The 19,608-nt window shown below is 31.9% G+C and overlaps 1 protein-coding gene and 1 pseudogene across 1 annotated transcript; one reads left to right on the forward strand and one right to left on the reverse strand.

The window, feature by feature from the left end:
* Positions 1-4,549: 4,549 nt before the first annotated feature.
* LOC120155506 lies at positions 4,550-5,557 on the reverse strand (annotated as a pseudogene).
* Positions 5,558-15,281: 9,724 nt separating this feature from the next.
* Positions 15,282-18,803, forward strand: LOC120155508 (proteasome subunit alpha type-3-like). The gene is made up of 9 exons (XM_039167047.1): positions 15,282-15,418; positions 15,504-15,543; positions 15,657-15,740; positions 15,868-15,941; positions 16,039-16,210; positions 16,350-16,396; positions 16,946-17,011; positions 17,365-17,455; positions 18,491-18,803. The coding sequence occupies exons 1-9, from the start codon at positions 15,315-15,317 to the stop codon at positions 18,560-18,562; spliced, it is 750 nt and encodes a 249-aa protein (XP_039022978.1). The 5' UTR covers positions 15,282-15,314; the 3' UTR covers positions 18,563-18,803.
* The last annotated feature ends 805 nt before the right edge of the window (positions 18,804-19,608 follow it).

Raw genomic sequence — 19,608 nt, forward strand, 5'->3', positions numbered from 1 at the left:
CTACCAGATGATGCTACATGACATGTAGATAAATGGAAAGCCATATAATTTCCTTATTGAATCATATGTATACTAGCTTGCAGAATAATTTGGGGTTCCCTTAGAAGTTCATCGAGTAGAAGCCATGAATCTAAGTTCATAAGAAACCTTTCAAAGTATGACATTTTCAGGAGATCGAATAGGATGTCTAGTGTGTTCCAACAGTATAATCAAATCATAATAGGTACAAATCATAATCCAGTAAATCTCACAATTTTGTAAAAGAGTTTAACTTTTGAAAATCATAGTTTAAACCCTTTTCTGGTACACCATCAGTAGTTCCCAAAATTATTTTCCATATAGCTTACTTTATGCACATAGCAAAAAGAAAGCCGACTTAAGGATAGGCTATGAAGCTTGTATCCTTAAGCCCAAGTCAATAAGTCCATATAGCTTACCCTAAGCACACAGCAAAGGAAAGCGACCTAATGAAACATCTTGGGGCCCTCAAGAGTCACATTAGGCCCAGTTAGCTTGATCAGAGCTATTCCATCGTAATTCAATTCCAAAATTCAATTGCACCGTGACATAAATTCCATAAATCCAAAAACATGGTAATCATATACCATTTCAAAACAAAAATTAGATAGCATCCATATTCCATAAATTGTCACATTAAATTAGTGCATCAATAAAACAATAACCAATGAATTCGGTGTACCACATATTAAAACCAATAAAACAGTTCAGTAATAAGTAGGGAACACACTAGAGAATCCCAGTATTTCCAGAGGCCATTGTAGTTATCATTTTGGATAACATGAAACTTATGAAATTTGATCGAATTCCTGGAACAAGGTCCTTGAGGAGAATCGATTACTAACCGATCTAGCCAGACATTTAATGTTGATACATTAGAATCCCACTATATTTTCGTGTGCTTTAGGAAAACGTTCAGGAACCTTTATACATAATAATTCTAAATTCAGATTTACTGCGAGTGATTCCATTACCCAAACAATCAGGGGTATTCAGGAATATACTTTAAATTCATAGGATTTCAGCCAATTGAACCAAATGAGATATTCAGAATCTTTTCCATCTGCGTTACTTGTTTTTTTTTTCAAACATGACCGAAGTGATTTTAGATGAAATATAGAATCGAAGATTCAAGTCATTTACAATCTACGACTATCGATCATATTATCAAACAACTCGAGTTACACAACTCTCAAACTGATGCATGTCAACAAGTCAATTCATTATCCTTCCAGTGTATTCACTCTTTAATACCATAGTGTAGATCCATAGATCATCCCCATAATCATCACTGAATAAATCTTCCAACGGTCTTTATTTCATTTCCACGTTTCAACAATATCAGGAAATACTGACGTACTTGATCCATGGCTCATAACCCATAAGACAATTCATCATGTAAGTTCAACAGTGTTTCCAAACTCATCAAATCACCTATTTAATCCTTACTCATTGATGTTACTTAGTTCGTTTGGTAAGCAAGTCTATCCCGATTACTTTAAGTTTTCCAGAATAATTCAGACGTTTCTGAATTTCAAATACACGTTGTACTACATTTCATTTCAATTTATTCATATAATAAGTTATTATGGTATTCGTGGTTGATTTGACTAACGACTACCCACTTATTAGTACTGTATGCGCTCTAGAGTTGAGCTGCGCCAAGTACTTCCAGAATTATCATCGATCCAAATTTGAGCAGATGAACAAACATTCAAGTGATACTTATATCATTCAGGTAATGATATAGTACTAACGTTGGTTAATCACTTAAGTTGCGTTTCACAACTTTTACTGGTAGCACAACATCCATGTTTATTTGGATTTCTTAATTAATCCAAGACATTTACTTATTCTAGGTCATAAGGGCATTTTGGTCATTTTGGTGCTTAACATTTTTTTCTATTCATTTCAAAGCTTGAGTATATCCATTCATTCCTGAGCTTGGTGACATTCTTGAGTTATTTCCATTCCAGGGGTAATTTGGTCATTTTATAATTCTAGAATATTTCAATCATTTCCTTCCATCCGGTCTTATTATTTAATTCAATCTTATCATTTACTTCAGTCCTTTCGAACAATTCTGTCAGCAGAATACCTCCAATAAATTACTCTTCAAGTATTTACTCCTTATTCGAATATTTTCGGGTCAAGTGTCTTCTCAGATTTTACAAACGGAATATTATAAATTTTTCTGTACAAAGACAGGATCTTAACAATTAAATTCGTACTTAATCGAGTTAAGTACAAATCCTCAAAGTACTCTCTCATTCAGGGTCAATTCAGACTATTTTATCTCTCAAGGGCATTTTCGTAATTTCTTAACCAAATATTTCAATATTAGCACTTAACGAAAATAATTATAATTTAGAGATCCTATGATCAATTGCTTTCCCGAACATTCTTTGATTTTGAAATGATTCATTCACAAACTCTCATAGGATTAAAACCGGTTATCCATAATTTCCAAATAAAACTAACATTTCTTATGCACATCAGTAGTTATATCGGATCAATATGTCTTTTCAGAGTTATTAACCAACTTCCAGGGGCAATTCTTATCATTTTCCAACATAAGGGTAATTTCGTAATTTTACCATATCGGAGTATTCTCATAATTTTTCATCCAAGTATCTTTAACATTTAACCTTGATGATATAAAATAACTTACAAATCCAGAGCTGATTTCTTTATCACCAATCACAAACTTGTAATTTAATTCTAACAATTATCAATCTCTTATCTTAGTCATTCGATCCGTATTCAGTTACAGAATTTCTACCACATTCATATCGAGTGAATAAATTATTCAACTCCACAAAAGTGACCAACATTATCTTATTCATGCATTTACCAATATCAACATGTTCCATAAAGCATAAAGAGGTAGTAAAGTATTACCTCAATTTTCGTGCCATATTAATCGACCATATAAATTTCATTTGAACGCCCTCGATCTTTAATTCAACTTCCAATATTTTCCTCACGATCCAGGCCATCAAAATTACTAACTCGTATCCAAATAATTTCCCTCGCCATAAAAATAACTAATTAGAATCTAAATAATAATTTGAGGACTCAATTGGTAAAATTAAAAACTATTATGTCAAACTATAACCACTTGAAAACTAAGAGACAAGGTAAATATCTCACCAAACTTGGATGGCATACCTTGTGATTTACTCTTTTTTGCATGATATCAATAATTCCTCACAACCCACGTGCTTTGCTATACCCATTTACATTCATTTGTTATTATTTTCCATTACCAACTCCCAAACCTTGGTTGAGATAGCTAAATGATAAGCACTAAACCAGCTAGGAAAAGGAGAAAGCCGGTGGAGATTCCGAGCGACGAGAACCAAACCACGCATAATTGATAAGCGGCGATGGATTCCCTCCTTGCCTCCCTAGCACACACATCCCATGATGTTATTGGCTGTCCAAAGATCTATGGAATTCTTTCAATGGTTCAAACCGAAGGCCATAGCGTTCCTCTCGCCTTTGGTTCGTGCTCCCATTAGAAGTTAGAATTCCCTGACCAAGCAAAGTACCAAACTCTTTTTGCTGATAGAAAGGCTTCCCCAAGGCTAAGGACGTGCATGTTGTAATCTCTTTCACATCATCAGGTTGATTCACAAACAATAATACTTCCCTGTACTGTTTCCTCTATTTCTGGAGGAAAAGAAAGAGAAGCGCGGCGTAGTTGTGAGTGGACGATGGCTAGGATCCCTAACAACGGCGAATTGTGTTTTTTTTTTTAATCTCTCTTATGTTTCCAAAAAGCATAGTCAGAGGCGGTCCTTTGATGCCTTGTTCACTTAATCTTGCTCGAAGTTTCATCGACTTCATCACCAACTCATGAAACAAACATAGGATCGATCCCAAGAAAGCAAGAGAAAGAAAAATGATGAGGAATTCCATATCTTAAAGTAGGGTTGGCTTTGGTTGATTATGAATGCTCTGTAATATAAATGATTGGTACTAGTATATTATGAGATAACAAAGAAGATTGCAGACAAAATAAATTTAATTTACAGGACCCACTAGGCCACTATGGTACCATAAGATATGATTTATTATTTGGGGAGTTGAAATTATACATCATATATACATATAAAAAAATTCACATCAACCAAAGTCTGAACAAACCATGTGAATGCTATAATTAACTAAAACCAACGAAGGACACAATTACACTTCAAGTCCTCAATCTTCTAAAAAAAATCCTTGATAACCAGAATTTTAATTAGACTTCTTATACAAATATCATAAGATTTTAACTCATAAATTGGGGTGTTACATGTTATCTCTTTTTTTTTTGTGCTCAGTAGTTGCTGAAATTTGAGTAACAGCTGAGGAACCTATTTATTATCATTTCACATAATTCTCATGGTGATTAACTCTTGTATTTATTAGCATGCACATTTCATATCATATCACACGAGTTTTTGCATTGTAGAAGTCCAATTGTGTTCATATGAAAATGCCTATGAATAACTTAAAGCGGGCATAAACCAAAATTATCGGTGGAAGATTTTAAGCAACATTACTTCTCCCCATCCAAAATGTCCTTTAACAAATAAAAAGTCTCAAACATGTTGCAAAATACTAGTCTCACAAGTCCAAGTTGAATCATATTTGAATATAGAGAATCCTATTCTCCTGTCCAAAGCTGCAAATCAGTCATGAAGGATCCCCAAGATATCATCATCTCTATATAGGTGATACCTGAAACAATTGGTTGACAAGAAGTTAGAAACATTGAGAAACGATGCCAATGGTGCAGAACTTTTTCCATATATTTTCACATGCTCGAAAATGTGCGGAAATAGATTATTTCAGTGTATAAAGCTAACTTTCGTTTTACACCGACTGTAGCTTAAGTTGTTCGAAATCACATCAAACAAAACGCCATAGAAATTACAATATGTGGACTGAATCAAAACAGCATTAATTAGTAAGATTGGGATGAACCCATTTCCAGCCAATGAGAGTTAAAACCTTTTAAGCCGTAAACAATTCTCCAGAAAAAGAAAAGCAACAGCCAAAACATATTCACAAACAAAAACAGTAAACAGTAATAGACAATAAGGTTTAAGAAAGGTACAAATACAAGATGAATGTAAAAGGAAAAAAAGACCAACTCTTTTTCACCCAGCTTGACTTCGGTGCCTCCATATTCAGGCAAAAGGACCGTATCTCCTTCCTTTAGATTAACTGGGATATGTTTCCCATCTCTGTCTCGTGCTCCTGGTCCAACTGCTACCACTTTGCCGGAGCTCAACTAAAACAATTAAAAACCAAAATCAGAAGAAAGAAAACCCAAGGTTAGTAAACTGAGAGATTGAATTAAGAACCTTGGGGGTCTTCTCAGGAAGCAAGATCCCAGAGTTGGTTTTAGAAGGAGGGATTATTTCTCAACCAAATGCGATTAAATGAAGGAATCAAACGCTTTGCCATCTTGTTTGTTGCGGGAGAAAGGGCAGGGGGCCGAGCTGCTTTCTGCGATGGAATTGGCTGACAGTGAGTGGATTTGGAAAGTGGAGATTTAGGGTTTAAGATGTATTAAGGGTTTCTGTTGAATTACCAAAATGGCCTCCCTACCTTAACCTGTAGAAGGCTCTAGACGTAAACAAATATGACACGTTATTTTGTTTTTTCCCTATTTTGTTTATTTATTAAATAGTTAAATAGTATTTGTTGTGTACATATCCATCCACAAAAATGCAATGGTTTGAATACATGGTATAAAAGAGAACAATATTTTCTTTAACTATTTATATCACTTTACGAGAATAATGTTTTATTTAACCATTAATATCACTTGACGAATTTAATATGACACTTTGATAAATTTAAGAAAAGTTTAAAAAATAAAAGCAAGAACTAAAAGTATAATAACAAATTAGGTTAAATTATTTGTATGTCATAAAAATTACATATTAAAATATCATGCATTATTAATTATTTCTTAAAATAATATTTTTTAAAATAAATATAAAAATATGACTAATTAAACGTATTTTTATGACACTTTTTTATTAATATAGAGTAAGTACAAAGTAGTATATGTTCAAAGATACCTTTCGACATCGAACGCTCACACACTTAGCATCTATGTTGCTCGAACTTGGATCTTCAATTAATGACAATAGTTCATTTACCATGGAGGTCATTTGGTTTGAGCAAAAGCATGTGATATATCTTGATAAATATATCATGTATGTGTATATATAATTATATATTTTTTAAGATAATATCTATTTAAATTTTTTGTAGCCTTTGAAAATAGACATATTTCCTGAAAAATATAACCATTCAAATATAGTTTCTTTATGAAGAAAACGTTCTCTTTTACTACTGAGTTCACTTAATGAATTTTAAATATGTTAGATAATAATTTAAACTAACAAACTAAATTTAAATATTAAAAAATAAATATTAAATTATATTTTAAAATTAAACTTATATATTAAAATAATTTATTAATGTGTTGTTTTAGGCAAAAAGACATCAAATGCCCTTATACTTTGGGGGGGGGAAATTAATGTGACCATGATATTATTTTTTTTCTCTCAATATGACACTATAACTCAGAATGTGGCCCTTCAACTAACGTTTTTCGTCTCTGGCCGTTACGGTGTTGACATAACGATCCACAGTGTTAATGTGGCATTCCACGATGTTGACGTGGTAATCCATGGTGGTTAATATAACATGGTAAACGGGTTAAATTGGTTTTTGTTTTTATTTGTGTGTCAATTGATTTTTTAAGCTCAAGGAATTATTTATATTTTTAAAAATAAAAATTATTTGAAGTTATAAATATAAATTATTCAAAAATCAAAACATAACAAATTCCAAAAATAAAAATTAAATTACAATAAAAATTTAATATACATATTAAAAATATTAAAACTATTATAATTGTTTTTTTTAAAAATGAATATATATAATAGGTTATAAGATAATTACTTATAAATTATTAAAATATTTAAAATATTTTTAAAAAGATATAATATACATAGCATATACATGTAATATTTAGATATCATCAACATTTATACAAAGAATTGTTACCAGATTAATCAAGAATTACAAAATTTAAATTAGTCGAGACTTATAATTTTTAGATTAGTCGAAACTTATTCTGTTTTCTATTATCTTTGTGTATGTATCGACTAATTTAAAAGATAATTTATATAATAAGTTTTAACATAAAATATAATTAGAAAAAAATAGTAAGTTTTGACTAATCTAAAATTTGTAAGTCTCGATTAATTTAAATTTTATAAGTCTCGATTTGTCTAGTAAGAATACTTTGTATAGGCATCGATGATATGTCTATATATTATACGTATATATCATGTATAATATCTTTTTAAAAATATTTTTTTTTTATTTTTTTAAATAATTTATAAGTTATTATTTTATAACCTATTTATATATTAATAAAATTTGCACGAATCAAGCGACTCTAGTGGTAAATGAATTGTTATTGACAAGCGCCGTGTACTGTCAAATAAATAGCCTTTTTTCTCAAATTGACAAGCGTCATGGAATTTAGAGATTCTGATGTAGGAATATTTTTTTATTCTGATTTTGGGAGAAAATAGATAAATTAAACGGAGGTTTTGGTTGAATGAATAAGATGAAAATAAATGTAAAAAATAAATTAACTGTGAAAAAGTAAAGCTAGAAATTTGAAGAAAATAAAACGTAGAAGAAATTCAATTTAAGAAAACAACCTCAGGACTCGATTTGCCTCAATTCCAATTGATCATCGAAGATGATTTTTAATCCGGATAAATGCCAGTTACAATCTACAAGGCACAACCCTTGTAACTTGCTTTTCTTTCTGGTAGATCGACAATCCAAATCAATCTTTGGAAATCAGTCTTTATTTGGACTAGTCACGACTATCGTCACCAACACCAATACAATTTAAGTTTTGGAAAAGCCCGACTCAAGTTATATTGTCTCAATGAGAATCAAATTCAATCTCAAATTCCCTTAGCGGACCGCTGCTAAGTATGTTCCCAAGAAGTCGAACTTGCTACCAGTTAATTCTTACTCCAAACTTTAAATCAGAACAACATCCAGACCAACATTGACTTTCTGAAATGAAAGTGTTTTGATTTTTAAAGGAAATGTCAATTGCCAATGCAAGTTTACAGAAAATTTCGAATTTTACTTGAAGGTATTAGGTGCTTTTCAATTTTCACGATCGAAATTGAATCATCGCTTAAGCCTTTGGCTTTTAAGAAAATTAGCTAAGCATGATATAAATCATACATAACATTTTTAAATAAAATAAAATAAAAACTTGAAAAGTAAAACAAAAGGAAAGAAAACAACTTTATAAAAATAACAAAGAAAAGAACAAAGCTAATTTGGAAATATGTTTCAAGCTTTACCCTGAGAGGATATTTATAGATTTCTAAAACCCTAAAAATGAAGTAAAAATAGCTTAAGATAAAATCCTAAAAATATACAAATAATAAAATCCTAAAGATAAACAAATGATAAATCCCAAATTCAAATTTAAACTAATCCTAAGTCATCCGCCCACACTTATAGAATGTTGACTGAATCATTTTCTATAAGCTACTGATTGGATTGCCACATTGGAAATTGTCATGCCCATGTGTCCATCCTTAACTCCAGAATAAAAATATGTAGAGCTTCTCTTCTCTAGCGCTATTTCTATAAATTAAAGTCTTGGATAGAAAACAAATCAAAATACCACAAATCAATAATGTCAAAGAGACAATAAGGAGTAATTAATAGTAAAATAGTAACAAAATAAATCACTCATCATTTATTATTCCTTGAGGTCCCGGGTTCAAACACCAAGAATACCAAGGGTGTGAGCGTTCAATGCCTTATATTTACCCCAAATTAATCAAAAATATAAATTTTAATTTTCTATGATAGTTTTAGTATTTTTTTAATATGTATATTCAATTTTTAGTAATTTAATTTTTATTTTTAGTATTTTTATATTATTTTTTTAAATATTTAAATAATTTTATATTTAAAATTTAAAATAATTTTATATTTAAAATTTAAAATAATTTTTATTTAAAAAATTAAATAAACCCATAAACTTAAAAAAATCAATTTGACCCTCAAATAAAACCAAAAAACCAATTTAATCTATGTGCATGTCATTAATCACATCATTAACAATCGTGGACTACCACATAAGCACTGTAAACCGTCACACCAGCACCATGAACTGTCATGTCAATACCTTAATAGTCAACGACAAAAAACGTTGGTCAAATAGTCATATTGGATTGTTTTATGAATTAAAAGACCATATTGAAGGGAAAAATAATTGAGAAACCTCATTAATTTTTTTCAAAAGCACATAGACCTCAAATATTTTTTACCTTATTTTTATTTACCCTCAAGACAAAATATTCTTTACTCATAAGAGAGGGACAAAGGTTCAGTGGATCTATTAGGCCCGTAGCCATGAAAATTGGGTTTTTTAGCCCATTACGGCGTTTAGAATAAAACAATTAGAGTTTTACCCATCTTTAGCTTTTAATTAGGGATCTACGACATTTACTACAGTGTCGAGCGAACTTGTCACCTTGAGGTGATGAGTTCCTTAAAATATGATTTTAATAGACTCAGATTAGTGAGTCCCACATGGGCTATTAATTTATTATTTTTAAGTGGACTCCTCACATCGAGGTGACAAGTCCATTAATTTTTTTATTATTAAAAATTTAAAATTAGAAAATAAAAAAAGATAGGGGAACTTGTCACCTCCTTCGAATTAAAAAAACTAGTCATTTTGTAGTCATTGGTCAATGGGCAGTTGTGCAACAGTTATTTGGCAATGGTCACTTGGAGTTCCATTGGAGTTTTGCATTATAATAGTTGGAATTAGGGCTATAAATAGGGGTTTAGGGTTTTATTTTTTATTAAACCCTAAAAAATTATGAAAAATCTTATTTACTGTGAAAATACCAAAAAATGGCTTCTCGAGCAGACATGTTGTGCCTCGAAAACTTCCATATTTCGTCGATCAAACTCCGAACGGAAGAAGAACGAAATATTCGTTAGCGCGGGATAACTTCGAAAGATCCGCATCAACGGATGTTGATATATCTTCATCAGTCCGGTCTATTTCCAGCCATATTTGTGCGTGGCTTCAAGGTGTACCCAACGTTGATTGAGGCTCTGATCGAACGTTGGCAGCTCGAGACGTACAATTTCTATTTATTGAGTAGTGAAGTGACTATTACTTTGGAAGACGTCTCTTACCAACTCAGTATTCATGTGAATGAAGCCTCTCGTGGTGAGGCAGAACAATTATGACCCCAGGACATTGGTCTACGAAGTTTCGAGAAAGTTGCCACCATCCGAGTTCATCGATGGCTATCGTGTATGAATGACGTAATTGGATTCCGAATTCTAAGTGACAGCCGACTCTATCGAGGATGAGGTTATTTTTATGTCCCGAGCATATCTTCTCTAACTGATCAAAGGGGTATTATTATCGGATAAATTCGATAATTTGACGCACAATCAGTATCGTCGAATATTAAATGACTTCACTGAGCATCGCAATACCAATTAGGACTCGACGATTTTAGCCTTTCTGTACTGGGAGCTTTGCAAGGCTGCAATTGTTGAGCAGGGTCAAAAAGTTGATGTAGCAGGCTGTCTAATATTGCTACAATCCTAGGCTTGGTATCGGTTCCTATTTTTATGACAATTACAACAACCCTAGTCGAATTTCCTCTTGTTGGAATGTAATATTTAACCTTTTTTTAAATTTGATTAACTTAATTTATTTATTTTATATACTTTTATTTTTTTATTTTTAAATATTTTAGATGACCCCATAAAATAATTGAGACGAAGTTGTCAAGTACTACTAGAAAAGATATATAAATGAGGATCGACATCGTCGGTCGATATGCGATATACATTTGTTCCTTTATTATTTTTTAATTTTAACTTTACATATATATATATATATATATTAACTTTGATATTTAATATTTACAGTTTTTTTTGGCTTACGTATACTAACGACGAGATCTACTGATTATTGCTACCACAATTTTTTGAGGGGTCCAATTTATTGTGTGCTGTGATACCATTATTATATTTTACGATTGTTGAGTGGCACACCGCTGATAAAGTACTGCAACAGTATGCGTCGCATCAGTCGATTCCTTCACAAATCGTTGAAATTGACGTGTTCCATAGAATTGATACGCGTGGGAAACATACTGAAAATTGGTCGACGAAGCAAGCTTACTACATTGAGCTATGAAATCAGTGTCACCTATCGCTCCCCTGTGTTACGAGATTACACCGCTAGAGCTAGATTTTGACCATTCTCCTTATTTCCAAAATTAAAAGCAAATGGAAAATCAAATATCATGACACCACAACATAGGGGAGAATGGGAACAACATCGGGCCAGATTTCCCAAGTCCAAGAAGAAATCATCGACGTCTTCTACTTCAACATCTGCAGCTGAAGATTACTATTATGCATCTCAACTAGTTTCAGTTTCTATCTTGCATATCATACTTCAACCGAGACTTAGCCGACTTAGGTTAGAGGTTCATGAGATACAATGCAACACACTCAAATATCTTCGATATAATATGCGGATGAGGGTGAATGTGATTATATCATACATGGTCAACAACGTAGTCGCCAAGTCGATTCAGTAATGATAATGATGACGTCAAATACCATAAGATCGTCACTGTATTTCAAAGGTTGATCTCAGAGTGTGTTAAGTAAACCTCCTCAACAAGATGAAGACAACGATGACGACGATTAAGGCTGACAACAATGACATACTCGGCGAGTCCCGCGCCATTATAATTTGATCACTCCTCGACATCACCAAAAACTTAGAAAATATAAATAAATTTTATTAGTTTGTAAACAATGTTATATTAATAAAAATTATTAATTTTTTAATTAATAATTTTTTTAAATTTAACCCGGGCGAACTCGTCACCTCGACGTGACGAGTTTCATTGTGATTGTTGCACAATTACCCATTGACTAATAAATATTATGCATCTACATCTTCTTCTGCTTCAGCTCAGCATCTGCAGTTGAAGATTACTATTATGCATCTCAGACTAGTTTCAGTTTCTATCTTGCATATCATACGTCAACCGAGACTTAGCGGACTTGGGTTGTAGGTTCATGGGATGCAATGCAACACGCTCAAATATATTCGATTGAACATGCGGGCGAGGGTGAATGGAATTATATCATAAATGGTCAACAACATAGTTGCCAAGTCGATTTAGTAACGACAATGATGGCGTCAAATACCATAAGATCGTCACCGTATTTCAAAGGTGGATCTCAAAGTGTGTTAAGTACACATCCTCAACAAAATGAAGACAACAACGACGACGATTAAGACCGATGACAATGGCGTACTCGATGAGTCTCACATCATTATCATTCGATCACTCATCGGCATCACCAATAACTTAGAAAATATGAATATACTTTAGTAGTTTGTAAACAATGTTATTTTAATAAAATATTAGTTTTTTAATTAATTAATTTTTTTTAAAATTTAACACGGGCGAAATCGTCACCTCGACTAATTTGTAAAAAATCCTAATTTTTTATTCTAAACGCGGTAATGACAAAAAAAACCTGAAAATTTGAGAAGAAAGAAAACCTGAAAATTATTTACATCAATCAAATGCTAAAGTAAAATAGCAAAGTGGGGAAGTTCAACTGTGCGGCGTTTAAAAACGACTAAAAATGACGTGACTGGTTAAACAAGTGGTCAGTTAAAATTTAGACCTGTTATGTTATATAATTTAACCGGAAATATTAACAAGTACAATAACATATTAGGTACCGCTTATATAATGTAATAGGTAGCACTTATATAATAAAATAGGTTAATCACTGGAAACATTATCAAACACAATAATATATTAGGTACCGCTTATATAATGTAATATGTATCACTTATATAATAAAATAGGTTAATTACTGGAAACATTATCAAACACAATAACATATTAGGTAGCGCTTATATAATGTAATAGGTAGCGCTTATATAATAAAATAGGTAGCGCTTATATAATAAAATAGGTTAATTACTAGAAATATTATCAAGCACAATAACATATTAGGTACCACTTATATAATGTAATAGGTAACACTTATATAATAAAATAAGTTAATTATTGGAAACATTATCAAGCACAATAACATATTAAGTAGCACTTATATAACGTAATAGGTAGCGCTTATATAATAAAATAGGTTAATTACTTAATTTGTTATTACAACATATTAGGTAAACACTTAAAATGTTACCAAGGATAACATAATTGGTTAATTATTATTTTAAAATAACTTGTACGTTTATTATAATGTAATAACATTATTTTGTTATTACTTAACTTGTACGTTATAAAAAAAAGCTACGTTAATTGATTATAATATTTTTTATATTCATTTATTAACGAAAAAAATAATTGCATCTTGTAATTAAGTTAACAATGTAATATAATAAGAATATTATTTGAAAATAAATTATTTATGAATTGTAAAAAATATTTATTATATAATTATTACATATATATTAACGTAATTTGTAAAAGACTTGCAAAGATTATTTATTTATTATAAGGATTCTTTTGTTTTTAATGACGTAAAAACTTATTAATACTTTTTATAACGTACAAGTTAAGTAATAACCAGTTATATAACATTATTTGTTAATTACTTAATTTGTTATTACAACATATTAGGTAAACACTTAAAATGTTACCAAAGATAATAATAAAATAATATTATTTATTAACAAAATAATAATATTATTTTTAAAATAAACATTGCAAATTTACCTATTACATTATAATTATCGGTTTCGATGTTTTTGGGATCGATACAATTTTAAATGTATCGACACTTTATGTGTGCACCTCGTTGGGCATTCATTCTGGAAAAAAATATCGACACAAACTTAAAATGTGTCGATACATTATGTAGACATATTTTCTCATAAAACCGGTATATTTATACCGAGTACATTGTAAATTTACATATTACATTATAATTATCGGTTTCGATGTTTTTGGGATCGATACTTTTAATAAATGTATCGACATTTTATGTGTGCACCTCATTTGGCATTCATTTTGGGCAAAATGTATCGACACTTTTTAAATTTGTGTCGATACATTATGTTGACCTATTCTCTCATAAAATCGGTATATTTATACAGATTACATTGTAAATTTACCTATTACATTATAATTATCGGTTTCGATGTAACATATGTGTCGATACTTTTTGAAAATGTATCGACACATATGTTTCACTATTATCTCATTATAATATAATTAATGATATATTATTCTTATTATAATAAATAATAAATATAATTTATAATAATTTTATTTTAATAAAATATAATAATCATAATTTTTTATTTATAAAATTATAGATATAATATTTTAATAGTAATATTGACATAAATAATATTAAATAAATTATTCTAATAATTTAAAATATATTATTATTTTGTTAATAAATAATATTATTTTATTGTATTTGATGTTTATAATAAAGAATTTTTTAAAAAATTATATAATTTGTGTTTATTAATTTTATTATTAAAAAATTTATTTTTACCGGTTTTGTTATTGTTGGGTTAATAAAACCGGTAAAAATTACCTAAAACATTATTATTTATACCTAAAACATCAATATTTTTTAACATTTCCGGTAAAATGCCCAACAATAACAAAACCGGTAAAAAAAAATAACAAAACCAGTAGTGTTTTACCTGTTTTGTTAAAATAATGATATTTTTCGGTAATTTTTACCGGTTTTGTTATGCACAACAATAACAAAACCGTTATATTTTTACCCGGTAAAATGTCAAATAATAACAAAACCGATAGAAATAATAATATTTTCGATAATTTTTACCGGTTTTGTTATACATAATAATAACAAAACCGATATCATTTTTTTTAGCCAATAACAAAATTAATACCGCATTTTTTTAATCGTATATTAAGCGCCTCACGTGAGCCTTCTCCAACAAAGTGTAAGCCTTGAGTGGCCCATAAAACTATAAAAATAGAGTGGAAGCCTTGAGTGGCCCATGAAGGTCCATCGGTATGGATATCTTGAGCAGAAAGAAAATAAAAAATTCCTTTCTAAGTAGAATATAATTGAAGTTCCGACAAAGATGAGCAAACAAAACATCAAGTGTTACAAGTAGGGAAAAGCAGAGAAGAAACAAGATGAGCAGCATAGGAACTGGTTACGATCTCTCGGTCACCACTTTCTCTCCCGACGGCCGCGTTTTTCAGATCGAATACGCCGCCAAAGCCGTCGATAACAGCGGGTCTGCCCTTCTTCTTCTTTATATTTAATTTTAGGCTTTGAAAAATCTAATTTTTTTTTCAAAAACACTGTTTTTCTTGTTGCAGAACTGTGATTGGAATAAAATGCAAAGATGGGATCGTAATGGTAAAGTTTTTCTTTTCCTTTTCCCTTATTTTCTTATTTTGAAACCACAGGAAAAGGGAAAAAAACAGCGGCAATTATATGGGTGTAGACTAAACTGTGTACTATTATTTTAGGGAGTTGAGAAGTTGATAGCTTCAAAGATGATGTTACCTGGTTCTAATCGAAGAATCCACTCCGTTCATCGCCATTCCGGCATGGTATTCACTATTCCTCCCCTTTTTTGTTCATCTTTAACTTTATTTCAATGGCATCCTTGCCCCTATTTTCATTGCAAATATTTTGGATTCTGACTCTCTTCCACTGGTATTCTGTACTCTAATTCAGGCAGTGGCTGGATTAGCAGCTGACGGTAGGCAAATTGTAGCCCGTGCTAAATCTGAAGCTACTAATTACCAAAGGTTTTTCCTTTGGTTTCAATTCCCAAAGTTCAGCTTTAGCTATGCCTGTTATTTTCTTTTATCTAATTATGGGTTTCATTTGTTGGTGGTTATGAAGTGTATATGGTGAGCCCATTCCCGTTAAAGAACTTGCTGAACGAGTTGCGAGTTATGTGCATTTATGCACCCTTTACTGGTGGCTCAGGCCCTTTGGCTGTGGGATAATTCTCGGTGGTTATGATAGAGATGGTCCCCAATTATATATGGTTGAACCGTCTGGCATCTCCTATGTATGTTCGTTCCTCCCTATTACAGCTTCGTGTTTTTCTTAGTTTGTTGATGCTCGTTACATTGGTATTATTTCTATTTGCTGCTAGTTAATGATTTATGTCTCCTTGTTTGGATCGTTGCTTGTTGTAATTGATAAAGAGATACTTTGGTGCTGCAATCGGGAAGGGAAAACAAGCTGCCAAAACGTAAGTTACAAAACTATTTATTTTATCCTGCGAAACTTGAAGGAAGACATTCATCTGTTCATGCTAGCTAATTATATGAAATTATTGGAGCATTGGATGTTGTGGACTTCATTTTATCTTCTTTGAAATCTAATCTCCAAAATATTTCTGGCATCATCTCCTCATACAAAGTTTTGCTATTGTTCTATACGAGTTTCCTTGTTTCCTAATTTGCATTTGAAAAATAGAGAAAGTAAAAGATATGAAGAAAAATTGAAGTGGATTTATGAATAGGGAAACATGCGTTCCTATGTTGTTTCATTACTTGTCAAGTTTTCATTTGTCCACGGGTCATAAAAATCAAGTCAACACTCCCTTGGCACTAAACTAGTTTGGTTGGCTACTTAAATTGTTGCTCTATCCTGTAAAATTAATGGCTATGCTCTTTCAAATATCTAAGAAGCTGAAACTTTAGTTGTCTATGTTTTATCTCTTGTTTTTGTGCACTCATCTCAGTAACACTTGTAGTAGACATCTATAAGGTTTCAATTGAATTGTGTTTGTGAACAGAGAAATCGAAAAGTTGAAGCTGTCAGAAATGACGTGCAGGGAAGGGGTTTTTGAAGTAGCCAAAATGTGAGTTTGCCTATCTTAATTCCATTCTTACCTGTCAATATAATTGCTTATGTCTTCTTTCTGAATGTTAACACTTCCTTTTTCTTTTCTTGCATTTAATGGAAATCTAGGGAACAAGCTCAAATTCTTTTTCTGTTATTTTATTTATTTTCTGTAATATCTGGTTTGGCACAATGACAAGCCTGATGCTTGTATGCAATATCTAAGAAATATCAGACTGGCATGACTTAAGAAACAAAATAAGTGTGGTCAAGCATATTGCCTGAATTGTATGTTTACAATGCATTTGCGTGATATTGTTTTCCCTTCTCTGAGAATGCATGCATAAGATTTGATCATTTGTCATTGAGCAGCATCTACAAGGTACATGATGAAGCTAAGGACAAGGCCTTTGAACTGGAGATGAGTTGGGTATGTGATGAGTCAAAGCAACAACTTCGAAAGGTAATTCCTGACACCAGCCATTATGGATATACAACGCCTCACTCTCTACCTTTATGCTAGCTTCAACTACTAAATGAATTGAATTATGGTGTGTTTTATTTGGTTTTCTATTCAATGGGTGTCATGAGTTTCATAGAATTTGGGGGAAATGTAATCCTTATGTAAAACCCTGTTTCACTCGTGTATTATTCACATAAGAGATACCCAACATGTCATAAGATTCTCATTCTTGAAATTCTGCACAAACAGAAATTTTGGGTTACTTATTCCTTGGAGCATATAATTTTGTTTTTTTGTTGAAAAAAGTTGAGAATTTTATTACTGGCCGACACATGAGACACACATTGCTCAGAGCCTCGTTAAAAAACCTCCCTACCCTTAAGTGGAGGGAAAAAGAGTGCATCCGAGCAATGGCACAAGAGGATGCAATGACAAAAACATAAAACACGGTGCAGACATTCCCAGAACTTAACCCCATTTCTTATGCGCTCACATCACACTCCTGAACTGCTGTAGAAACAGGACAACAGTAACCCCAGAATTACGACAGACAAAAACTCTCCCTAAACATGTTACACATACTTGACCATCTTCCCATTTGATAACATTTTACAAGTCCAAAACCGTGCAATAAGTTTTCAATCATTTTTTCACTTCATTGGTCTAGATTCATCTTTTCTTTGATGCTTTCAATTCTAATCCTATCTTACTCCTTGCCACCTTTTGTTCTCTCTTTCATAGCAAGAGAAGCCATTAAGTTACTATACTGAAGGAAATAAATAGTGTTGGTGCCACGATATTATCCAGTTTAATATCTCATGCATAATTTGATTTTCTTCCTTTCTGAAATTTTGATGCAATTGAGCTTTGGAATTTATCAGCTATAAAATAGTGATTAGAGTCCATATTTGAAAACGACTTGGATAAATAACTTACATTTTTCTGCAGAATTTAGTTGTCATTTGAAAATATTTTGCGGTTTTGTTTTTATGTGCTTTCCATCTGATGACTTTTGGCACTTGCACACAATTTCAGGTTCCCGATGACCTTTTAGAGGAATCGAAGGCTGCTGCTAGGACTGCACTGGAAGAAATGGATGCCGACTAATGATGATCGGAGGTAGAATTATTCTGTTTTTATGGACAGTCTGGTTTAAAAGATGAGTGTCTGATTAAACAGTCTTTCTAAGATGAGATGATATAAGATCAGCGAAATTGAACTACTCGAATTGAAAATAATCATTTGATTGATTATTTTGGATTTTCACTCGTACTGGTTAGATTGGATTGGATGATGCTCGAGTTGGAAAATGGAAACCCCATACTCTATCAACACGGCCAATTTATTTTCAGTTTATGTATCGTTTAAAGCGATTTAGTTGTCATTGTCTAATTGAGGTGTCCTAATGTCGCTAATATAATGACTTGCACCATCCGCATGAATGTTTGCAATCCATGTGGTCTTTAATCACATCTCTAGTTATCTTGGAAAGTCTACCTCGCACAATATGTTTATTCAAATGATACATCGAGCATCAGCCCACTGTCCAAGTGCCACAACGCACCTTCATCTGTCCGGCATAAGGTAGCAAAAGCTAAATAACAATAGTACCATACAAACTTATCCAACAACCCCAACAGTTCGTGATTTACAAAAATCTTAAAACTTGAGAGAATACAATGATTCGCAATCCTTCAGGGGAAAATGGGTTACATCGTCAAGCATCAAAGTAGAAGACTGCTGACAAGGATCATCCTACGAGGTTTTAAGTTTCTGCGACTCATCACGTACTGCTTCCAGGAATATTGGTATGACGGGAGCTCAATGTTCATAGGGCTCAGAAGGAGAGGCTTAGAAGGTATACCAAATGATGACTGCTCATCGGTACTGGAATCAGAATCATATGGTGAAGATGATTTGTTTTTAGGGCTCCTCGCAAGCAAAATCAGTCAATTGTTTGGGCATTGAGATATAATTGCCGACACTTTCCTGAAGATTCTTAGGAGGGCATGCCATTAGGAACGTGTGGTCATATCATGGAATGGACCGATAATTTTTGGAGGAATTTCGAGGTGAATAAGACATCAGGAGGGTAAATTGGCAAGCCAGCACGCTGCAATCTCTTATTTCTTGTATTCCACAAGTTCTGTATC

Source organism: Hibiscus syriacus, unplaced genomic scaffold, assembly GCF_006381635.1.
Source record: "Hibiscus syriacus cultivar Baekdansim isolate YM2019G1 unplaced genomic scaffold, ASM638163v2 tig00111193_pilon, whole genome shotgun sequence".
NCBI classification, from domain to species: Eukaryota; Viridiplantae; Streptophyta; class Magnoliopsida; order Malvales; family Malvaceae; genus Hibiscus; species Hibiscus syriacus.